This window comes from Salvelinus fontinalis, chromosome 8 (genome assembly GCF_029448725.1).
Source record: "Salvelinus fontinalis isolate EN_2023a chromosome 8, ASM2944872v1, whole genome shotgun sequence".
NCBI classification, from domain to species: domain Eukaryota; kingdom Metazoa; phylum Chordata; class Actinopteri; order Salmoniformes; family Salmonidae; genus Salvelinus; species Salvelinus fontinalis.
This window is the reverse complement of record NC_074672.1, coordinates 5,290,615-5,317,056: the sequence shown is the minus strand read 5'-3', so window position 1 is coordinate 5,317,056 and position 26,442 is coordinate 5,290,615. Positions and strand designations below refer to the sequence as shown.

The window sequence follows — 26,442 nt, the reverse complement described above, 5'->3', positions numbered from 1 at the left end:
AATATGTCCATAAACACACCAGCCAGCTGGTCTGCGCATGCTCTGAAGACGCGCCAAGGATGCTGTCTGGGCCGGCAGCCTTGCGAGTGTTAACACGTTTAAATGTCTTACTCACGTCGGCCACGGAGAAGGAGAGCCCAGAGTCCTTGGTAGCAGGCCGCGTCGGTGGCACTGTAATATCCTCAAAGCGGGCAACGAAGGTGTTTAGGTTGTCTGCAAGCAAGACGTCGGTGTCCGTAACGTGGCAGATTTTTATTTTTGTAGTCTGTGATAATCTGTAGACCCTGCCACAAACGTCTCGTGTCTGAGCCGTTGAATTGATACTCCACTTTGTCCCTATACTGACATTTCGCTTGTTTGATTGCCTTGGGAATAACTACACTGTTTGTTATCGGCCATATTCCCGATCATCTTTCCATGGTTAAATGCGGAGGTTTGCACTTTCAGTTTTGCGCGAATGCCGCCATCTATCCATGGTTCCTGGTTAGGGTAGGTTTTAATAGTCACAGTGAGTACAACATCTCCTTTGCACTTTCTTATAAACTCATTCACCGAATCAGCATATAAATCTATGTTATTTTGGAGGCTACCCGGAACATGTCCCAGTCAGCATGATCAAAACAATCTTGAAGCGTGGATTCCGATTGGTCAGACCAGCGTTGAATAGTTATTGTCACAGGTGCATCCTGTTTGAGTTTCTGCCTATAGGAGGGGAGGAGCAAAATGGAGTCAAGGTCAGATTTGCATAACGGGAGGCGGGGGAGGGCCTTGTATGCATTGCGGAAGTTAGAGTAGCAGTGATTCAGTGTTTTGCCAGCCCGGGTACTACAATCAATATTCTGATAGAATTTAGGTAGCCTTGATCTCAAATTTGCTTTGTTAAAATCCCCAGCTACAGTAAATGCTACCTCAGGATATATGGTTTCCAGTTTGCATAGAATCCAGTGAAGTTCCTTGAGGGTTGTCATGGTATCGGCTTGAGGGGGGGATATACACAGCTGTGACAATAACCGACAAGAATTCTCTTGGGAGATGACATGATCGGCATTTGATTGAGGTATTCTAGGTCGAGTGAAAAAAAGGACTTGAGTTGCTGTATGTTATTACAATTACACCGTGAGTCATTAATCATCAAACATACACCCCCGCCCTTCTTCTTACCGGAGAGATGTTTATTCCTGTCGGCGCAACGCACAAAGAATCCCGGTGGCTATACCGACTCTGACAGCATGTCCCTAGAGAGAATCCCTGATATCTCTCTGGAAAGCAACCCTTGACCTAATTTCATCTACCTTGTTATCTAGAGACTGGACATTACCGAGTAAAATACTCGGAAGCGGTGGGTGGTGTGCGCACCTCCGAAGTCTGACCAGAAGGCCGCTCCGTCAGTCTGAAAGTTCTAAGATCAGTCTTTTATTTAACCAGCTTAGCATTTATCTACTACCATTTGCCTTTTTGTGTTTAATGTTTTGTGTTTTGTAATCTAGCGGTTGAGAGCGTTGGGCAGTAATCGAAAGGTGGCTGTTTTGAATCCCCAAACCATCTAGGTGAAAAATCTTTTGATGTACCCTTGAGCAAGGCACTTATCCTAGTTTCTCTGGATAAGAGCGTCTGCTAAAATGTAAACATAAACTACGTCTCTATGTGAAAGCGTGGCAATATCTTAACTTTTCATTATTCATGGCAGGCAGTACACCCCTGAAAACGAACTGCTCAGCAAAGCAAAGGCTCTTTTGAGAGCTACCAGATTTATAACAAATAAGCAGATATTCAGTGTCTATGTTTATATCTTAACGGGGTGTTACTGTGGCAGATGTCACACATCTAAATAAATAATTTTTAAAATGATTTAACTAAATGTATGGTGTTTGAGTTTCATTCTTTGTTATTTTGCTATTCTGAGTAATTACTACTTTAGTCAGGATATACACATTATTCAGTACTACTGCAGTTGCTAAATAATTCCAATAAATAGCAGCATAAGACCAGAAATGAAATTTCAGAAGATCATTTTTCTCCCCGGATACACCACTTCCCTCACAGGAAAACTTTTTGTCTGTCCCTTTCTACATGCAAGAGGAAGGACTGAAAAAGCATTTAACAGATTGCTATGAGGTAATATAATGATGATTCATGTTTAATTTTAACTGTTTTTATGCTCAGGTTTTGAAATTATGTTTCATTACTATGACGATGATCAATAAGCCTGAACATTAATTCAGTCACCTCTGGTCAACAAAAACATATCTTCCCAGGGCATTTATTGTCAAATTCATCAACCAGCATTTAACCACTCAACAAGCCCCGCCAAAAGTTTGTGCCTTCTGCGGCAGCGTGTAACGGCTGTTGTCCTCCTCTTCCTCGGACGAGGAGAGGAGAGAAGGATCAGTGGACCAATACGCAGCAGTAGGGAAATAAGCCATCTCTTTATTTGAATACGACGGCAAAAGCGAAAACAAAACACTTACAAAATTACAAAATAAGAAAACGACGTAGACGAAAACCTGAACATGAACTTACATAACTAAACGTAGAACTCACGGACAGGAACAGACTACATCAAAACGAACGAACAGCCAAACAGTCCCGTATGGTACAGACATAGACGAAACAGGAGACAATCACCCACAAACAAACAGTGAGAACACCCTACCTAAATATGACTCTCAATTAGAGGAAAACGCAAAACACCTGCCTCTAATTAAGAGCCATACCAGGCAACCCAAAACCAACATAGAAACAGAAAACATAGACTGCCCACCCAAAACTCACGCCCTGACCATCACACACATACAAAAACAACAGAAAACAGGTCAGGAACGTGACAGAACCCCCCCCTCAAGGTGCGAACGCCGGGCGCACCAGCACAAAGTCCAGGGGAGGGTCTGGGTGGGCATCTGACCACGGTGGTGGCTCAGGCTCCGGACGCTGTCCCCACACCACCATAGTCACTCCCCGCTTCTGTATTCCCCTCCCAATGACCACCCTCCAACTAAAACCCCCTAAATGAAAGGCCAGCACCGGGATAAGGGGCAGCACCGAGATAAGGGGCAGCACCGGGATAAGGGGCAGCACCGGGATAAGGGGCAGCACCGGGATAAGGGGCAGCACCGGGACAAGGGGCAGCACCGGGACAAGGGGCAGCACCGGGACAAGGGGCAGCACCGGGACAAGGGGCAGCACCGGGACAAGGGGCAGCACCGGGACAAGGGGCAGCACCGGGACAAGGGGCAGCACCGGGATAAGGGGCAGCACCGGGATAAGGGGCGGCAGGTCCCGGCTGAGGAACTCTGGCAGATCCCGGCTGAGGGGCTCTGGCAGGTCCCGGCTGAGGGGCTCTGGCAGGTCCCGGCTGAGGGGCTCTGGCAGGTCCCGGCTGAGGGGCTCTGGCAGGTCCCGGCTGAGGGGCTCTGGCAGGTCCCGGCTGAGGGGCTCTGGCAGGTCCCGGCTGAGGGGCTCTGGCAGGTCCCGGCTGAGGGGCTCTGGCAGGTCCCGGCTGGACGGCTCTGGCAGGTCCCGGCTGGACGGCTCTGGCTGGTCCCGGCAGGACGGCTCTGGCTGGTCCCGGCAGGACGGCTCTGGCTGGTCCCGGCAGGACGGCTCTGGCTGGTCCCGGCAGGACGGCTCTGGCTGGTCATGGCAGGACGGCTCTGGCTGGTCATGGCAGGACGGGTCTGGCTGGTCATGGCAGGACGGCTCTGGCTGGACATGGCAGGACGGCTCTGGCTGGTCATGGCAGGACGGCTCTGTAGGGAGGAGACGGAGAGACAGCCTGGTGCGTGGTATAGGCACTGGCTGCGCTGGAGAGGAGGAAACAGCTGGAGAGAGAACCCGGAGAGACAGCCTGGTACGGGGGGCTGCCACCGGAGGACTGGTACATGGAGGTGGCACCGGCTATACCGGACCGTGAAGGAGGACACGTGCTCTTGAGCACCGAGCCTGCCCAACCTTACCAGGTTGAATGGTGCCCGTAGCCCTGCCAGTGCGGCGAGGTGGAATAGCCCGCACTGGGCTATACTGGCAAACCCGGGACACCATTCGTAAGGCTGGTGCCATGTATGCCGGCCCGAGGAGACGCACTGGTGGCCAGATGCGTTGGGCCGGCTTCATGACATCCAGCTCGATGCCCAACTTAGCCCAGTGCGGCAAGGTGGAATAGCCCGCACTGGGCTAAGCACGCGTACTGGGGACACCGTGCGCTTTACCGCATAACACGGTGTCTGACCAGTACGACGCCTTCTCACTCCACGGTAAGCACGGGGAGTTGGCTCAGGTATCCTACCCGGCTTTGCCACACTCCTCGTGTGCCCCCCCCAAGAAATGTTTGGGTCTGACTCACGGGCTCCCAACCGCGTCGCCGCGCTGCCTCCTCATACCAGCGCCTCTCTGCCTTCGCTGCTTCCAACTCCGCCTTGGGACGGCGATATTCCCCTGGCTGAGCCCAGGGTCCTTTACCGTCCAGGATCTCCTCCCAAGTCCAGGAGTCCTGGTTGCTCTGTTGAGCCTTCCCTTGCCGCTTGGTCCTAGTTTGGTGGGTGATTCTGTAACGGCTTTCCTCCTCCTCTTCATCAGAAGAGGAGGAGCAGGGATTGAACCAATATGCAGCGGATTGTGACGACATGATTTATTAAAGAAAAAACAAGAACTCGACTATACACTAACAAAACAAATAAACGGTGTAGACAGATCTGAACAACGGACTCACATAACACAGGAGAACTCACGAACAGGGAAAAAAGCCTACACATAAAAAACACTGAACAAACAAACCGAAACCAGTCCCGTGTGGCGTAACGACATACACAAACACAGGAGACAATCACCCACAACGAACACTGTGACAACGCCTACCTAAATATGACTCTTAATTAGAGGAACGCCAAACACCTGCCTCTAATTAAGAGCCATACCAGGCAACCCAAAACCAACACAGAAACAGAAAACATAGAATGCCCACCCAACCTCACGTCCTGACCAACTAACACACATAACAAACTAACATAAATAGGTCAGGAACGTGACACAGCGAGGGTATGTTGAGGTAAATTTGCTTCCGCGAGGGTTGCGTGATGTCATTTATTGGCGGCTGGAAGAAGCACTCTTGTCTTTTCTATTCAAGGCTCTTTACTCATAATATATGTTAAGAGTTTTTTTTTTTTGCATGTCTACTAGGGTTGAGGTTAGCGCATCTGTCTAGTAATTATTTGGCAGAGGTTCAATACCTGCTATAGTCACAATTATTTTTGCTCTCCCAAAAGCAACACATGCCTAATACAAGATATTTATAGCTACCTGTAATGAGTGACCATTTTAGAAAATCATGGTACATATAGTCTTTGGTTGCATGCTATTTTATGTCAATCATATTCTGCTATAGCCTATAACTGATGCTTTGTGGTCTTATGCTGCCATCTATTGAAAATATTTAGCAATTAAAAGTAATTTACATAAAGACATTGGTGAGGCAGCTGAGAAATATAGTGTATTTTTCTTATTAATTTCTGGTCTCAAACCTGCCCCACCTATCCCAGCTAATTACTGGACTTTCACATATATGTTACTAGGTCACACCCAGTTCAAATCATATTTGAAAAATAAAATGTGGCTTGTTTATTAAGTGTTCTGCCTTGCAATAATAAATACCATAAAATAACTAATAACAACAAAACTGCAAAATACTTACATAGGTTTTGATTTTTTTTAAACAATCAAAATGCTACTTAGAACTATAATGGTATTTACTAACATAATATTATTATAAAAAATAGTTTTTAAAGTGTTCTAGGCTACCTTACCCAAGAATTAGGGTTTAGGGTTAAGGCTAAAATAGGTTATACCTATTGTTAGGGGTTAGGGCTAAAATAGGTTATATGTAGGTTTAGGATTTTAAAGCAAAAAAACAGTATGGGTTTATAGCTCTCTTGCTCCTCCCTGTGGCCTTCTGTGGGTACTACGTAACTCATTCGTGACACTTGCTAGGCTCATAATCTGAGGTAGCAACTGCGTCAGAACTACAAATCAATGAGCTAGACATATCCATTTGGTTTGCAACTCAGTGAACCTGCGCAGCATTCGCTCAATTTGATGCCGACTAACAAACAGATTTCGTCGCATATCAAATTACCTAGTAGCTATTTAGAATCAACAAATCGTCAAAAAAAGTTATTTTTTAATTAAGAAATGTGTTCTGGCTGTTTAAATGGGCCACATTTTGAAAAAGGGGACATGCGTTTTGTTTAGGTTTACACCTTTTTCTGAAAAAAAATATGGTTAACCATGATCAGAAAATGTTTAACGTTTGATGGCTATGCACCAGCCATAATTAGCACTGTGGGTCACAACAATGTGTACCCAGGCAAACAGTGAGCTTGTGCACCAAGTAGCTGTAACCTTGTTATTAATAAATTACCTGAGGTACGAGTATGAGTTTACCGTGGACAGGTCTTATTTCCAACAATAGCGAAGCAAGCATTGTGATGTTCAACAGTGGGCTTGGAATAGAACAGTTGGAAGGCGAGTTGGTTCCATGGTGCTCAAAGAACTAATAGGAGCTGTCAGGATGAAAAATGCCCTAAAATAAGGTCTGTTTTTTTGTGATTACTTCAAAACTACAGCAAGCAGTTTATATCCAAAAAAAGTGTTAAAAATATATGCCTACTAAGGTTGTAGAAGTTGTGGTTGTGAAATAATCAATGCCAAAAGACAGTTGCGAAATGCTGTGGATTTTTCTGTTACGCTTTGTGATTCAATGATTATTTGATGATAAAACTAATTGCATCCTAAACTGAAGATCATGATTACAGTGGTTTACGAAAGTATTCACCCCCATTGGCATTTTTCTTATTTTATTGCCTTACAACCTGAAATGAAAATGTATTTTTGGGGGGGTTGTATCAATTGATTTACACAACATGCCTACCACTTTGAAGATGCAAAGTATTTTTCCTTGTGAAACAAACAAAAAATAAGACTGGACTTGAGCGTGCATAGTTATACACGCTCAAGTCCATTCACCCCCCCGAAGTCAATACTATGTAGAGCCACCTTTGGCAAAAATTACAGCTGCAAGTCTCTTGGGTTATGTCTCTATAAGCTTGGCACATCTAGCCACTGGGATTTTTGCCCATTCTTCAAGGCAAAACTTCTCCAGCTCCTTCAAGTTGGATGGGTTCCGCTGGTGTACAGCAAACTTTAAGTCATACCACAGATTCTCAATTGAAATGAGGTTTGGGCTTTGACTAGGCCATTCCAAGACATTTAAATGCTTCCCCTTAAACCACTCAAGTGTTGCTTTAGCTGTATGCTTAGGGTCATTGTCCTGCATTGTCCTGCTCAAATCCCTGGAAGACTGAAACAGGTTTCCCTCAAGAATTTCCCTGTATTTAGCGCCATCCATCATTCCTTCAATTCTGACCAGTTTACCAGTCCCTGCCGATGGAAAAACATCCCCACAGCATAGTTCTGCCACCACCATGCTTCACTGTGGGGATGGTGTTCTTGGGGTGATGCAGTGTTGGGTTTGCGCCAGACATAGCGTTTTCCTTGATGGCCAAAAAGCTACATTTTAGTTTCATCTGACCAGAGCACCTTCTTCCATATGTTTGCGGAGTCTCCCACATGCCTTTTGACGAACACTAATCGTGTTTGCTTATTTTATTCTTAAGCAATGACTTTTTTTCTGGCCACTCTTCCGTAAAGACCAACTCTGTGGAGTGTACGGCTTAAAGTGGTCCTATGGACAGATACTCCAATCTCCGCTGTGGAGCTTTGCAGCTCTTTCAGGGTTATCTTTGTCCTCTTTGTTGCCTCTCTGATTAATGCTCTCTTTGCCTGCTCCATGAGTTGTGGTGGGCGGCACTCTCTTGGCAGGTTTGTTGTGGTGCCATATTCGTAAAAAATTGTAATAATGGATTTAATGGTGCTTTGTCAAAGTTTTGGATATAACAATCTTTAGCTAGTATTGGGACATGAGGGACGAGTCCGAGTCTGTGGGGGTTGATGGCACTGTGGGAAAACATGAACAAATTGTTAGTCAATAGTACATGGTACAATTCAATGTCATATTCCCATGTACTGTACACCCTACTGTATCCTGTGCACATGCAAAATAAACATTGATTATGACTTCAACTACTTCCTCTTCTTCAATGCTCTCCAGGGTTGTGAATCTCCATCAATGCTCTGTTGACCACGGCTAAATGGGGGGGGGGGGGGCATTACTACCAAATAAGTCAGTGTCACAACAGTGTTCTTTACATAAGATGTGGTGTTGTGCTGTAACCAGTGTAACATACAATTACTTTCATCAGCTGTGTTTGCTAGGGAAAAAGTGTGACACCACTCTGGCCTCCGAGGACTGGAGTTTCCCGTCCCTCGACCATAGTCTACCGATATGTAGTGCCGAAGAGCCATTGTTTACTTGACTGATTGATCATTATTCATTCAGTCGTTCAAGTTGGTCAGTTCACAGTTGGAGTTAACGGCAATGTGCTGAACAGGCAAACATAGCTTTATGTAGCTAACTATTTTGGTCGATTACCAAACTAATAATTATTGAATCACAAAGCATAACGACCAATTCTGGTCCCGCCTCATAAAGCCTTCATAAGCACTACATAAATGTGTCACAAATCACCTATAACCGCATGTCATGCTTTTTGACATAATTTGACAATCACCCATGTTAAATGTGTCATACTCCAATGTCGCATATGACAAACATGTGTGTTTAGAAAGGATGACATGTTGTGCTGCAGGATGACACATGTGCTAAATAGAAGTCATGTTGGTCACACCAGGCATCACCTTGGTGAAAGGGCCCAACTTAAGGAAATTGAAAGTGTCTTTATTCTGGAACCAAGTTACGTGTTCCTCAGTACACAGACACTCACACAGCAATCTAACGAGCCATATCGTGCGGTGCTGGGACCAGTCAGTTCTTTGACACATTCGCCCTCTTCCTCGCTGAAAGATCAGCCACAAAATGTTGACACCCTTTGTAACCAGTTGTAATCAAGCCCTGGTCTCCAGTATGAGAACAGAAGGGGAATACCTGGTGGCTAGTACCAGGTAGGACTACAACAAATCACCTTGGCTTTGACAAACACAAATGCAAGCTTTGCAGGTACAGCAACCCATCTAAGTACTTCTCACACCCTACAGTAACTTGTGGATTATTGGAATCTTCATCAATCGGCTAAACATTTATAGGCTATTTATTGACACTTTATGTAGTGTCCTGTAATACATATTTTGAATTGAGACTCCTTTGGTCATTCATAACATAACATTCATAACATATACAGTTGAAGTCGGAAGTTTACATACACATTAGCCAAATACATTTAAACTCAGTTTTTCACAAATCCTGACATTTAATCCTGGTAAAAATTCCCTTTCTTAGGTCAGTTAGGATCACCACTTTATTTTAACAATGTGAAATGTCAGAATAATAGTAAAGAATGATACATTTCAGCTTTTATTTCTTTCATCACATTCCCAGTGGGTCAGAAGTTTACATTCACTCAATTAGTATTTGGTAGCATTGCTTTTAAATTGTTTAACTTGGGTCAAACGTTTCAAGTAGCCTTCCGCAAGCTTCCCACAATAAGTTGGGTGAATTTTGGCCCATTCCTCCTAACAGAGCTGGGGTAACTGAGTCAGGTTCGTAGGCCTCCTTGCTCACACACGCTTTTTCAGTTCTTCCCCCAAATATTCTGTAGGATTGAGGTCAGGGCTTTGTGATGGTGTTAAGGGAATTAAATAATTCCTCAATGTACTCATTAAATAAAATCAATCTGTCTATTTATAAGAATTTGTAAGATACTTATTAACATAAAATAGACTTATTAAAATTAGATAATAGTATTTATTCTCGGAACACGCTACCATTTGACCATAAACAACAGTTTATATACAAGATATGACGTCATAGGTTACAGAATAAATCTCCTCCTCCTGACCAATATAAAACAGGTTCAAAAGTTCATTCCAACTCCCCAGCGCACACACATGACACAATATAATCTATTCTCCTGAAGGCTCACTATAATTTATTACCACTTTAGCAGACAACTCAAGATAATGGAAGACCTAAAAAGTTACTCACTGCCTTATCTAAACATCTCAGGGCTAAGTTGGATCAGTTCAACCATAGTTTAACGACCCTTTTTGCTTACTTTATAACCCACAGCACAAATCTCTTTCACTAGGCGTGCAGAGTTCAATTAGTTATAGTTTTATCTAAATCTAGAAATTGCTTTATTATTATTAACAAAATTCCTAACAGATGGCCACTCCAATACCTTGACTATGTTGTCCTTAAGTCATTTTGCCACAACTTTGGAAGTATGCTTGGGGTCATTGTCCATTTGGAAGACCCATTTGCGATCAAGCTTTAACTTCCTGACCGATGTCTTGAGATGTTGCTTCAATAGATCCACATAATTTTCCTCCCTCATGATGCCATCCATTTGTGAAGTGCACCAGTCCCTCCCACAGAAAAGCACCCCCACAACATGATGCTGCCACCCCCGTGCTTCACGTTTGGGATGGTGTTCTTCGGCTTGCAAGCCTCCCCCTTTTGCTCCAATCATAACGATGGTCATTATGGCCAAACAGTTCTATTTTTGTTTCATCAGACCAGAGGACATTTTTCCAAAAAGTACAATCTTTGTCCCCATGTGCAGTTGCAAACCGTAGTCTGGCTTTTTTTATGGCAGTTTTGGAGCAGTGGCTTCTTCCTTGCTGAGTTGCCTTTCCGGTTATGTCGATGTAGGACTCGTTTTACTGTGGATATAGATACTCTTGTACCTGTGTCATCCAGCATCTTCACAAGGTCCTTTGCTGTTGTTCTGGGATTGATTTGCACTTTTCGCACCAAAGTATGTTCATCTCTGAATGGTATGACGGCTGCGTGGTCCCATGGTGTTTATACTTGCGTACTATTGTTTGTACAGATTTTCCAAGTCTTTTAAAGGCACAGTCAACTTAGTGTATGTAAAATTCTTACCCACTGGAATTGTGATACAGTGAATTATAAGGGAAATAATCTGTCTGTTAACAATTGTTGGAAAAATGACTTGTCATGCACAAAGTAGATGTCGTAACCGACTTAACAAGAAATTTGTGGAGTGGTTGAAAAAGGAGTTAATGACTCCAATCTAAGTGTATGTAAACTTCCAACTTCAACTGTAGTCTCTATATCGCGTGACAGTTTACTTACTTTAAAGTAAGAAAACTTTGTCATTCATAACACATACACAAATGCCTTATGACAGTGTACAGTGCCTTGCAAAACTATTCATCCCCCTTGGCGTTTTTTCCTATTTTGTTGTGTTACAACCTGTAATTTAAATGGCTCGTGGCCACGTCTGGCAGCGATTACAGCCTCGAGTCTTCTTGGGTATGATGCTACAAGCTTGGCACACCTGTATTTGGGGAGTTTCTCCAATTCTTCTCTGCAGATCTTCTCAAGCTCTGTCAGGTTGGATGGGGAGCGTCGCTGCACAGCTATTTTCAGGTCTCTCCTGAAATGTTCGATCGGGTTCAAGTCCGGCTAGGCGATCAAGGACATTCAGAAACTTGTCCCGAAGCCACTCATGCGTTGTCTTGGCTTTGTGCTTAGGGCCGTTGTCCTGTTGGAAGGTGAACCTTCGCCACAGTCTGATGTCCTGAGCGCTCTGGAGCAGATTTTCATCAAGGATCTCTCTGTACTTTACTCCATTCATCTTTCCCTCGATCCTGACTAGTCTCCCAGTCCCTGCCGCTGAAAAACATCTCCAAAGCTTGATGCTGCCACCTCCATTATTCACCGTAGGGATGGTGCCAGTGTTCCTCCAGACATGACACTTGGCATTCAGATGTGGTGGCTAATTTCTGTATTACCAAATGAGGAGAAACAAACTTCACACACCAGTCAGAGTTATACTTAAACTACATTTTTAATAATAAGACCTTTGCAATAGCACTTGACTTTCAATGATGCGCCATTTCTAATGAACCATTGAAAGTGACAACACAAAAGTACAAAGATATTTTATAGATATTTTATAGCCAAGATACACCCCTCTCAACCAACCGACGAACCACAGATATTAGGTATTTGGTATACAGAAATTAGGTATAAGAAGGTATTCAGAACCCGTGACTTTTTAGACATTTAGTTATGTTACAGCCTTATTCTAAAATGTATTAAATGTAAGGTTTTCCTCATCAATCTACACACAATACGTTAGCTAGATAAAATCCAGTGCTCTCCCCTAAATCTTAGCTAGTTAGCTAATGTTATACCACATCTAAAGTCAATCTCTTGGAACATTAGAAATGTTCCAAGCCACTATAATGCACTTTTGATGAAATCGTCATCGACCCCATATGAAAATGCATTGAGTAGAATGTTCAGTCGAGAGTCAGTCTACAAAACGTGCAACCAATGAGTAGTGCACTACAAAGGGAATAGGGTGCCATTTGAGACACAACCATAGGTCTCTGAGAGAATTTATTGCACTTGAAAGTCCCAGGCAAAGTTCTTATTAGCATGCCAACCTGTTCGAGCATCACAGTGACTTGTAAAGTACAAACTGTTGTCAAACTCTTTTTTTATCAAACTTTTCCATAATTAGTATTCGTATTAAACAGGGTAGCATGCAGGAAGCTCAGCATATTCGTTCAACGGCTGTGAGTAGATCTCCTGGAGCACTGCACAAACACACGCCAACACATACAGTATACAGACTAGTATGCATGCACACGGACATTATGCTCACGCACAACACATACAGTGTGCAGGTTTTGCATGCATACACAAACACATAGTATGCAGGCCATACATAGAGTATGCACACATGTGCACAAACACACACAAAGTATCCATTCACACACAAACACACATGCAGAGAGGGAGAGATAACTAGGATATGTTTTAAAGCAGCAGAGGAGGAATCTGTAGCCATAGCCAATTAATGGCTTGCAAATCCTCAGGGAACGAGTGGTGTAAGAGTGCTTTTCTCTTCTCACCGACAGGCAAAGATTGGGTTAGTTAGTTGACTAGTTGGAACATATTAACTATTGATAACCCTTTTACAGATCCATCAGCAAAGAAAGTCGGTGCTGTCCCAGGGAAGTTGGACTGACCTATTTCTAGATTTAACAGCCATACAAAACTCTCCCTCCCTCATTGCCATGGAGACACCCTCGGGTCTCTGGGAATAAGCAGAGAGAGAGAGAGAGAGAGAGCGAGAGAGAGAGAGAGAGAGAGAGAGAAAGCATCACTAAGAGCATCTGCTAAATGGCTCAAATGTAAAGCAGAGAGGGCGAAGGAGTGAGGGAGAGCGAGAATGAGGAAGGGAGAGAGACCATAAAGAAGACAGCGAGAGAGAACAAGAGAGTGAATATTGGCATGAGAACCCGGCCGTCTTTTCGATTTTGACAGCAAATCCCCAACGAGCATTGTCAGTTTCGTTAAACACTGTCAGAAAGACATATTTACCTGTCACAGATGAAGAATGGATTGAAGCCAAATGTGCCATGTCAGTTATTTTTAGATATGTTAAGATGCGCTGGATTTACCTCCAGTGCACACATCCCCCTGTAATACAGAAGAATGGGGAAAGTAGTTCAATTATTTGTACTCATTTATGGACATTTATGGTCTCTGAAGTCAGACAATAACAATGGCTCACTCCTCGGGGCTTTGTTGAGTGGGTCTTATTAGGTTTCACTAACAGCATTTGAGAATTATGACACATTTTAAAATTAGATCTCAATACTGTACCATATTTCCTTATTTCCTTATTTTCCATTAGATTTGCCACCAATGCTCCTTATAGGACACATCACTGCACTCTATACTCTTCTGTAAACTGGTCATCTCTGTATACCTGTCACAAGACCCACTGGTTGATGTTTATTTATAAAACCCTCTTAGGCTTCCCTCCCCCTATCTGAGATATCTATTGCAGCCCTCATCCTCCACATACAACACTGTTCTGCCAGTCACATTCTTTTAAAGGTCCCCAAAACACACACATCCCTGGGTCGCTCCTCTTTTCAGTTCGCTGCAGCTAGCGACTGGAACGAGCTGCAACAAACACTCAAACTGGAGTTTTATCTCAATCTCTTCATTCAAAGACTCAATCATGGACACTCTTACTGACAATTGTGGCTGCTTTGAGTGATGCATTGTTGTCTCTACCTTCTTGCCCTTTGTGCTGTTGTCTGTGCCCAATAATGTTTGTACCATGTTTTGTGCTGCTGCCATGTTGTGTTGCTACCATGCTGTGTTGTCATGTTGCTGCCTTGCTATGTTGTTGTCTTAGGTCTCTCTTTATGTAGTGTTGTGATGTGTGTTCTGTCCTATATTAATATTGTATTTATTTTTCATCCCAGGCCCCTGTCCCCGCAGGAAGCATTTGGCCTTTTGGTAGGCCGTCATTGTAAATAAGAATTTGTTATTAACTGACTTGCCTAGTTAAATAAAGGTTAAATAAATAAAAATAAAACTAGTTCGGGGAAATCTGCAATCTGATTGGCTGAAATGAGGTTCCAAGCCATTGACAATTCCCGGTTATCCATACTGTCTATGGAAGTAGTGTCAGTTTTCAAAATATCAATAAGCCAACTCTGAGCCTTAACCAAAACAAAAAAAACATGACAATTTCTCTCACCTCGGATCCGCAACCAGTAGTAACCACAAACTTAATTGAAGGTTATCTTAAAATGAAAAGACTAATGTAACATTCTGCACCCCAATAACATTGTTGCCGAGGTGGACTTGCCAGCTACCTACAGGATTTGAGTAACACAGACGTTTTCTAATAACAGCTGAGCTAGCCTATGTGAAGTGCTAGTTCGCAATGACGATAGCTGACTGAAATGTAGTTGAAAACAGGTGGTCAAACGAGATACATGGGAGTATTTTACAGCACTAGTGCCACTTGCGTCATGACTGCAACACATTCTGTAACACAGAAAGCCGGGAAAATGTTTATCACTCATAAGATGCTGCAACAAAGATGTCTCTGCATAAACAAATGAATGCTAGCTAGCTACATTTTACCTCGTTGGTCCTACGTTTAGAATGAATCCAATTGAGTTTTTTTGGTTGTTGGTTTAGTTTTCTGTAACTTCGTAGCAAGTAAGGTCTGCATGGTACGTGGGTTTAATGCTAGCTACTTCGTAACACTATCTAGATAATTTAGCTGGACTCTGAATTGATGTTTTTGGGTACATGGGCTACAGCCAGCTGCTTAGCTAATTTTACACCAGGGATGCACAACTTTGACTTTTATGGGGGTGGTGGCCACAAATCGTAACTCATCATGAGAGGTCGCAGTGGCTCGCGGGTCTGCATACCTACATCCATACCCACACCTTCAGTCAGAGCCGGCCCTAGCCTATTGGATTCCTAAACAACATTGTGTTTGGGGCTCAAATAATTAAATGCAATTCTACTTATTTTGCCATGGAGCAGAGAGAAACATTTGCAGTTTTACAGCTAATTTCCTACAATTCTGCACATGTTTCCATGCTGCACCTCCTCTTCCATGCTTCACGGTTTGAACCACACGTGCGGAGATCATCCGTTCACCTACTCTGCGGCTCACATAGACACGGCGGTTGGAACCCAAAATCTAAAATTTGGACTCATCAGAGCATAGGACAGATTTCCACCGGTCTAATGTCCATTTCTCGTGTTTCTTTGCTCAAGCAAGTCTCTTCTTATTATTGGTATCCTTTAGTAGTGGTTTCTTTGCTGCAATTCGACCATGAAGGCCTGATTCACGCAGTCTCTTCTGAACAGTTGATGTTGAGATATGTCTGTTACTTGAATTCTGTGAAGCATTTGGGCTGCAATTTCTGAGGCTGGTAACACTCATATGAACTCTGCAGCAGAGGTAACTCTGGGTCTTCATCTCCCATGTTGATCCTCATGAGATCCAGTTTCATCATAGCGCTTGATGGTTTTTGTGACTGCACTTGAAGAAACTTTCAAAGTTCTTGAAATGTTCCTTATTCACTGACCTTCATGTCTGAAAGTAATGATAGACTGTCGTTTCTCTTTGCTTATATGAGCTGTTCTTGCCATAATATGGATTTGGTCTTTTACCAAATAGGGCTATCTTCTGTATACCTTGTCACAACACAACTGATTGGCTCAAACACATTAATGAAAGAAATTCCACAAATTAACAAGGCACACTGGTTAATTGAAATGCATTCCAGATAACTACCTCATGAAGCTGGTTGAGAATGCCAAGAATGTGCAAAGCTGTCATCAAGGCAAAGGGTGGCTACTTTGAAGAATTTCAAATATAAAATATATTTTGATTTGTTTAACACTTTTTTGGTTACTACATGATTCCATATGTGTTATTTCCTAGTTTTTATGTTTCCACTATTATTCTACAATGTAGGTAATAGTAAAAAAAATAAAGAACCACCCTGGAATGAGTAGTTGTGTCCAAACTTTTGACTGGTACTGTATGAAAATTATACATTACTTACCTTCCTGTTGTGTTCGTTTCATGTTAATTAATTCTGTGTTCCCGGTCCAAAATGACCACCCCACTATAGCTGATTATAAATACATATATTATCACCTAATGTTGTGTTAGATCTTTTATCAACTTAAGTTCTTGTGAACATTACAGGTTTTGAACTTCTATTTGCTATTTATGGCCTGTAGGCCTCATTGACCTGTGCTCATGCAACTCGTTTTTGAGTAAAAAAAGCATAATGTATGGATTATTTTGACTATAACAAATACTCAGATGAAACATATTGGGATATTTTGTCGTTGGCCCTGGGTTCATCTTCTCGGTGGGGATGAAGACCAGGACAAATTCCCATTCTTTGACCGGAATGTAACATCAACCTCTTCCTCATCACTGGATTGTTCCACATCGGTTGTCTCTTGGTCTGGATCATATTCTGTGTTGTCTTCAACGTCTGACATTTCCTCCTCTAATGCATCATCACTGTCAGTTTCCTGGCCTCTCTCCTCCTCATCAGTGTCATGATCAAAGATATGATCAAGAGCCTCACATACAGTATATCGTTTGGTCATTGTGCTGCCACAGAATGAACTGTGAGCAAGGCCTCAAAAAAGCTTTATATACCAGAGCTGCGAGAAAAGTTCTATATATTATTGAAACATTGCTGCGATTGTTTGTGAGAATGCCAACAGGTGTGGTTCCCGTGGGGGAAAGATTCTATTGGGGAAAGGTTCCCGTGGGGGTTGCCATGGAAGCCAAGAAGGAGAGTGAGGTGTGTGTGTGTGTGTGCTCAAACACACATGCATGTGGGGGACTGGGAGAGGAAGTGTGTCCATCTGATGAATGGGCATGTGCCTGAACTCAATTTTATACACTAATTGTAGTCTCACCCATTCATTTATAATGACCGGTCATTTTTGACTGGGAACACCACAGGTGAATGAGCATGTGCCCAAAAGTTAAATATAACACCCAAAATGTTATGAAAATCATCAAAATGTATTTTGTGCATTCAGATGCCCTGTGTGGACAACGTCATGGAACCTTAACTACATGTTTCATAGAGAAAACTTGTAAATCAGTCCAATTTGACAGGAACACAACAGGAGGGTAAAGACGATACACTAATTAATTTTTTTATTTAACTAGGCAAGTCAGTTAAGAACAAATTCTTATTTACAATGACATCCTAGGAACAGTGGGTTAACAGCCTTGTTCAGGGGCAGAACGACAGGTTTTTACCTTGTCAGCTCGGGGATTCGAACTAGCAACTTCCGGTTACTGGCCCAACACTCTAACCACTAGACCACCTGCCGCCCCTTTATCACTCAAAGTGTTATGAATGATTGCACCACGAATATATTTCCAGGGTATTGATGCATCCTCCTCCCAATACAGCCTATAACAACACCAAGGGTAGGGGAAGGGTATCCATCTTTAAAAGTGAAGTTTTACTCAAATCAACTCATATTTTTGCTAGCTCCCTTAGCTGTTGTGCTAGCTATCATGTTACTGAACCGTGACACTAGCATACTGTCATGCATATTGGTATTAAGACAGGAGCGTATTCACCTAAAAATATAATTGTTTAGGCAAATCATTAGTTAGCTAGCCAGCTATCACATGAATTGTGCAAAAATATGATAGCTAAGCGCTACCCAGTCAGTCAGTGGCACTGACAGAATGAAACTGTCAGTGTTTCACTCTATCCCATAAAACATGACATTGCTAAGTAGGCATCATTTAGATAATAAAATGTTAAAGTTAATTAATAAGTTAGACTCTCACTGGACAACTTTCGTAGGTAGATAGCTTAGTTTCCAACAGATGTTTCTAATCCCCTTGATTGGTCATCAACTGTTACTGGTCTTGAAACTCATGTGTTCACCAGAAACTGCTTCTGGTAAACATTTGCCACAAGTGACAATAAATACTATTGTTTCCAAAGGTTTGTCGCAGATTCACCACTAGTGGCAAATGTTTGCAAACTTCTGGCAACATTTTGTGGCACACTATTTAATTTGCAGCAAATTTTCCAAACTTGAGGGAAGTTTTCAGCAACATATTCATTTCTGTATGGGTGGATTATAAATAATTACAAAGTTTATGCATTGCCAGTACCTCAGAGAATAAACATTTTTCACTGGTGTATACAGATTATTTTTGGGGCTTGAACTGAATCTATTCCTATTTTCTCTCTTTCCCTCTCCGCTTTGTCGTGTGAAAATATGAAATCATGCAATAATGGTCTGGGTCATCTCTGCTCTATTGTTTCTCTTTTTTATTCTCTGCATCTCTTCAGGTTTGACACTGGGAGGGATGATGGTGACGACCGCCAGCGCAGCGGGTTCCAGAATATGCAAACCCTGTCTCGTTCCGCGTGGAAGAAAGATTGGAGGGAGGTGCCCTACACCTGTCTGGACAGAGGACTAAAACCTGCTCCACCCTCTCTCCGCACACAATCGGTCCCCATCATCCCCTCTCTCCAGGGACACGACCGCGAGGGGGGTCACATGGATGAGACCAGGCAAGGGGTCTCGCAGGGAGGGGGTCTCGCTGGGCCAAGTCACAAGGCCCAAGGACCTGCCATTGGCTGCAGCCACACCCCCCGTCACTCAACCACCTCTTCCTCTGAGACTGTAATAGAATCTGAGGCCAGACCCAGTCATGTGCGTCCCTGCGGCGCTAAGACTGCACTGGGGTTAGGGACAAGCCCTAGCCAGATGCACCATGGCTCCTCTGAAACTCCAGTAGGGCCAGGGGGCTCGTTCCAACACTCTGGCTTTTGTCCCTCCGGGACAGCAGCATCCAGATCAGGTGTTGCCAGGTTGAACAGCACAAACACTATTATTGCTGTGACCGTGCTGGAGTCCGAGGGAAAGAGCATGCGGTATACACCCAGACTGCTATACAGCTGTCCCGGGAGCAGGGGTCCTCAAAGTGAGGCCCAGGGGCTCGGTGAACAATACCCCCACCCCACCCCTAATGGATGGAGGGTCAAACTGCTTTCTGACAGCAGTGGTGAGCAGAGGTGCTGGAATTGATTATGCCAAAACTTCTGCCAGCTGATTGGACTATATCTTGCCGACAAGTGTGGTGATATTGATGATTTGTCACCACAGATGGTTTGTTTACATAGCAGGTTAGGATAATTAATGTTGGGGCAGGGATGTGCAAAGATGACAAAATACAATTTCAAATTACCATAAAGAACAACGTATGAAAATAAACTACAAAATACTTATATTTTGAGATGTATTTAATGAAAAATAAATGTATTTTGTATTTTAAAATACATAAATACATTTGCAAGTTGCCGGCCCGAACAGCAACAACATTCTCAGTAACGGTTACAGAAACATTTTACTTGCTATGACTGTGATATGCTGTTGTTTATCTACATTAGTTGAATGCACTGACTGTAAGTCACTCAGGATAAGAGTATCTGCTAAATAACCAAAATATAAATGTACATGTGAAAATAAACATACCAAAATAAACTGCAAAGCACACTAGGTATTACTATTGGCCTTGTTTCGGGGCGAAGCTCATTAGAGTAATACTCAGCATGCTTTTCAATTGTTCATTTGTACATATACATTTACATTTCGTTAATTTATCAGATGCTCTTAACACACCATATTGCCATCAGAATTCTGATACCAATGCAGGGTGAAAGGGGCCACAAAATTGTGAACCGCTATAAAAAAAAACGGTATAGAAAAAAGTATTTTGTCATTTGAAAATACAAATTACAGCTCTCAACAGTATCTTGTTAAAACATACATTGGAGTGCATTTCAGCCCAGTGTAATACAAATTACACAAAATACTCAGAAGTAATTAAAATACACATTTCAAATACATGTAACAGAAATACTTCCCATCTCTGGTTGCAGGTTAGGTGAATTAATGTGGTAGGTTAGAATGAACACAGCAGGTTTGGTGAATTAACATAGCATGTTAGGAGAATGAGGTTAAGGTTAGGGAAAAGGGTTAGGCATAGCTACAATGCTACAGTTGTCAACAACTGTTGTCCCTGACGTGGCCACTAGTCTGAGCTCTAGTCCTCCATCTGGCCACAATGGTAAAAACATAACAAACAATATCTGGTGACAAATCATCAGTAACATGACACCTGCAGGGAAAGATTCCGCCCACCTGCATCGACGACACGAGGGGAGTGGGACCACCTGCCTAACAAATTTGACCAATCACAGATGGCCCCTAGTTTCTGTAAAAGAGCCACAGCAGCCTGGACTGCAGAGAGGAATTTATTGATACATTTAAGACCTTGAATTATTAAGAATACACACACAGTCTATGTGAATAATGTGAAACAATGCAGACGGACATAAAGACTGGAGTGGGAGCTTGATTTAAAAGTGTATAAAATAATATATACATTATCTGTATGGCACTATTTAAACAACGCTTCTACTTAGAAACCAAAATAGTGTGTTATCGCTATGTTGTTTCTCTATTGTAAAGAAATCTAATTGTATATAGACGTATATATACTGTATATTTGACATGACAACCTGACTAAATAAAGACAACGACTACAGTGTTAAAGAGTGTGTGAGTGATTGAATTTATAAAACACCTTTCAGCTTCACATTTGATGTCTGTGTCTTTCAAGTCAGTGAGGGTATAGCCTAGTAAATTGTGTAGCAAAATAAGTTTATCCTATATGACACATTATGTCAACAGGTGCTGACTATGGCATTATTCACTATCCTGAATGAGGTTTCTCAGTTCTACATCTTCTTCCACCTAAAGATTATCATGTGACACCCATAGCAGCCCAGACATCTCCTACCAGAGTTCAGGAAATAGAAAAGACGAATGGTCCGAGTCACTGTTCCTGTCTCCATGGCAACAGCAACCCTATCGAGCACAACGATGACAGCGGTGTTCCTCCCCGGAAAAGCGAGGTACTCCATTTGATAAGGAGCATCAGACGGATTGAATAATTTACTTATCTCTTCCCCAAAACAGCCTCGTTAAAGCGCAGGCTCATTATTTTGCATTTAGAAAAACTGCAGTGATATCAGCAGAAACGTTTTTAACTAGCCGATTTTCAGGTGAGAATGTTTCTCAAGAGGAATTAATCACAGAAAATATTAAAGCGCCGGCACCTGGTTTTGTCTCTGTTCCTGTTAACAACAAAGATGAGCAACACAGATTTTGTTTTTCCTCCAAATTAGTAACACCTTTTTTTCTCGTCAAATGTTTTTTTAATCAATCAGCAGCAAAATGACTGCAAAATGTATAGGTTACTAATAAGTGGGTTGGGAGGGTTGCAGAGGTAGTGTAGCCTACTTGTGAACCTACACTCTAAATAAATTATGTTTTGTTTGTTTGACCCAACTGCTGGGTTGCAGGCATTGGGTACTTAATTGTTTTTTTGTTTTTTTAAACTGCTGGGTTATTAATGCTGGGTTATTGATATATGAACCAGCAGGTCAAATTAGAAGATTGGAGGTGTAGCTTAGCAGGGGCAGGCTTTCAGATATGTATTTTTGTCCACCCGTGAGAGTAAATGTAATTCTGGTTCATCTGCTCTGTTGTCTTTTCATCACATGTTACGGTTGAACATTGACAGTATTGTAGTTTTAATTAGGGTTACACAAGTGTATGAGTTCCTCAAGAGCCTATGCATATCCTGATGTTGGATTATGTAAATAATAATGTTCTGATTGCAATATTAGAATACAGTGCCTTCTGAAAGTATTCACACCCCTTGACTTTTTCCAGTTTGTTGTGTTACAAAGTGGGATTAAAATGGATTTAATTGTCATGTTTTGTCAATGATCTACAAAAAATACTTTGTCAAAGTGGGAAAAATCTACTACTTCACAGAAGTGAAAAAATATACCTTTTGGAACATGTGAACTTTCCTGTGCCTTAATAACAAATGTGTATGATCTTTGTAAATACGAATACAATTGTTAAATTAGTTGGTTTAGACACAGAAAAAGACAGGAACCATGATTGGCTGAAATAATGGATGGGCTGGACATGCCGGGAGATGAGTTTGGATTAGTCTGCCATGTAGCAGGTTTCTGTCTATAACATGAGCTGCTCAGTACGTGTAGATAATCTTTGCTACCACAACTTTTTTGAAAGATATAACACCAAACAAGCTGTAGCCACGTACAAAACGGAAACGACACAGGACATCTTAGTCAGTTAAAGGGTTCCAGTCTGACATAAGGCGTTCATTGTGTATAGGGGTAAGATACATTATAAATAGCTTGGTGGCTTGCTAGCTAACGTTACGTGTATGATCTGGGTACGAATATTATTAGTATTGCAGAAATCCATAGCCTAATACTAGCTAGCTAGCTAACATTGAACCTAGTTGGCTAGCTTTAGTTACTTGCAGATTCTTAATACAGCATTGCATGCATGGTGAAAATCAGTTTGTATTGCATGGGTTGGGATTATGATTCATTGTTTAGCTAGCTAGCTAGGTACATATCTAAACAAAAGACTCCACTTCGTCAGATGATTACATGACCCACCAAATTAGCCAGGTGTGTTTGGGGGTGATTACAGCCATCTGTTGTATTTCATGAAAATGTCTAGACAATAGTGACCCTTCCACTTCCTAGATCTGGACACTTTCTATTTTTGATATTGCTACTATGCAAATATGCACGTATCAATTTCACTTTACCAATTACACCTTCTGTAGACGAGAACTGAGGACCCTGGTGGGAGACCATGTCCACTGGGAGTCCGTGGATCTGGAAGACGTGCTGCACCATGAGCTGGGCCGTCTCTTTGGCAAAGGCTAGATTGGGAAGATGAATGAAGTGGGTGGCTCTGGAAAACCAGTCCATTACTGTCAGGATGTCGGTGTTGCCATCAGACCGGGGGAGACCCCTGACAAAGTCCAGGGATATGTGAGACCAGGGACGGTGAGGGACAGGCAGAGGTTGAAGGAGACCAGCTCGTTCTGCGCACAGATCGTGCATGCGGCGATGAACGCGGAGACGTCAGGAACCATGATAGGCCATCAAAAGCCTTGTCGCACAAAGGCCAGGGTCCGACGGGAGCATTCCTGCAGTTTTTTTGAGCATGTCAAATTCGTGAATAAAATGCCCATTGAAACATATTGCAAATGGACAGCTGTGCGCCTGGTGATTGGAACGGGTTACCAGGATAACATTTTTATAATGGTTTTAAATGCCTTTAGGGGTGTGCAAGGGGTCCACGGTTGGGTAGGGAGCACCCCCCAACCGTGCCCATCCAATAGGGGGCGCCCCTAGTCATTTTGTACATTTTTCTAAAACTGTTAAAAAACGACAGAATCCCACTTCTCTCCTGTCACCATCAATTTTGCATTTCTGCAGGAGTTTTGATCATGTCAAATTCGTGATGTAAATGCCCATTGAAACATATTGCAAATGCACAGTACATTTGCAATATGATTCACCAGTGAAAAAACATCACCAAATGGACATGATGAAATCAACACAACGAGCGATGGAGAGGAACCACTATCACTGTCCGGCCATCCCGAGTTCATCAGGCCAGTCAATTTTGCATTTCTGCAGTATTTTAGGCTATGTTTCATGTTTTGGGTTACCAGGCACGATTTTCAATACGGTTTTAAATGCTTTTAGGGGGTATCCAGACTTCCATGCCCGCTATGGTAGCACTATACTACGGCCCCAAGTCAATGGGGGCCGGCTTGAGTGATTATGGAGGTTTAAAAAAAATGGATGTCCGTACTCAATATTATTCAACAGTGAAAAAACATCACCAAATGGACATGATGAAATCAACACAACGAGCGATGGAGCGGAACCACTATCACTGCCCGGCCATCCCAAGTTCATCGGGCCAGTCAATTTTGCATTTCTGCAGTATTTTTGAGCATGTCAAATTTGTGATGGTAAATGCCCATTGAAACATATTGCAAATGGACAGCCGTGCACCTGGTGATTGGAATGTGTTACCAGGAGCACATTTAAAAAATAGTTTTTAATGCCTTTTGGGGGGAGCAAGGGGTCTACGGTTGGGTAGGGAGCACCCCCCACAAATGCCCATCCAATAGAGGGCGACCCTGGTCATTTAACCTCTAACGCCACCCTAACCCGGATCCGGGATCCCCCCCAAAACACAAGCTGACTAGCATAGCCTAGCCTAAAGTTACAGGGATATCATAAAATAAAATGTTCATGAAATCACAAGTCCAAGACACCAAATGAAAGATACAGATCTTGTGATTCAAGCCATCATCTCTGATTTGTAAAATGTTTTACAGGGAAGACACAATATGTAAATCTATTAGCTAACCACTGTTAGCAAAAGACAACAATTTTCTTACTCCACCATTTTCTTACTGCATCAGTAGCTATCACCAATTCGGCCAAATAAAGATATTGATAGCCACTACCAAGAAAAAACCTCATCAGATGACAGTCTGATAACATATTTATTGTATAGGATAGGTTTTGTTAGAAAAATATGCATATTTCAGGTATAAATCATAGTTTACAATTGCACCCACCATCACAACTCGACTAGAATAAATACAGAGAGCAACGTGTATTACCTAATTACTAATTACTAATAATTTCTTAAAAATACACCGCGTACAGTAATTGAAAGACACAGATCCTGTGAATCCAGACAATATTTCAGATTTTCTAAGTGTCTTACAGCGAAAACAAAATAAATCGTTATATTACCATAGCACATGTGCAAACATTACCCCAGCATTGATTCACGGCAAAAAGAGCGATAGCATTATCACCACCAAAATGTATTAATTTTTTCACTAACCTTCTCAGAATTCTTCAGATGACACTCCTGTAACATCATATTACAACATACATATAGAGTTTGTTGGAAAATGTGCATATTTAGCCACCAAAATCATGGTTAGACAATGAGAAAAGTAGCCAAGCTGGTCAGAAAATGTCGGGGGCCATATTAGACAGTGATCTAGTCTTATACATAAATACTCATAAACTTGACAAAAAAATACAGGGTGGACAGTGATTGATAGACAATTTAATTCTTAATGCAATCGCTGAATTACAATTTTTAAATTATCCTTACTTTTCAATACAGGTTGCGCCAAGCGAAGCTACACCAAACAAAATGGCGGCATAAGCGTTTAACATTTTTCGACAGAAACACGATTTATCATCATAAATAGTTCTTACTATGAGCTCGTCTTCCATCAGAATCTTGGGCAATGAATCCTTTCTCCGGTCTATTCGTCTTTTGGTCGAAAGACGTCCTCTTGTCCCGTCGAAATGGCCACTAACGTTCACCATGCACTCGAAAAGTGCCCAGGTCCTCAAAGTGCATCACACAGAAATGCCATAAAATCGCCCTAAACGGATATAAATTGCTATAAAACGGTTCAAATTAACTACCTTATGATGTTTTTAACACCTATAACAAGTAAAAACATGACCGGAGAAATATTACTGGCTAAACAACAGCTTGGAAGGAGGCAAGTCCGATGTCCATCGTGCGTCAGGCGCAGGCAGGAAAAGAAAGCTACTTCCGGTCTTTGGTGTTTTATAGAGGCCCTGATTGCGCAATCGACTCCATTCAAAGCGTCACCACGTACTGACATCCAGAGGAAAACGTAGGCAGTGTTTGTTTCTCCATAGCATTTACAGGGACTTTACAACTGACCTGGGAACAGGGGCCAAGATTTCTGAAATCTCACTCCCTGTCATGAAAAGTGCTGTAGAAGGAGTTCTGTTTCACTCAGAGACAAAATTCCAACGGCTATAGAAACTAGAGAGTGTTTTCTATCCAATAATAATAATAATAATATGCATATTGTACGAGCAAGAATTGAGTAGGAAGCCGTTTAATCTGGAGACCTATTTATGCTAAGTCGAAACAGCACCCCCTATATTCGCAAGAAGTTTAAAAAAAAGATTGTTAAAAAACAGAGTCCCGAC

At 42.3% G+C, this 26,442-nt stretch overlaps 1 protein-coding gene across 1 annotated transcript in view; it reads left to right on the top strand.

The window, feature by feature from the left end:
* Positions 1-21,070, top strand: part of LOC129860416 (pro-neuregulin-3, membrane-bound isoform-like) — a 299,464-nt gene extending 278,394 nt beyond the window's left edge. The window contains exon 9 of the mRNA XM_055930805.1: positions 18,799-21,070. Coding sequence (XP_055786780.1) covers positions 18,799-19,540 — 742 coding nt within the window. The 3' untranslated portion in view covers positions 19,541-21,070. The remainder of the gene's footprint in view (positions 1-18,798) is intronic.
* Positions 21,071-26,442: the final 5,372 nt, after the last annotated feature.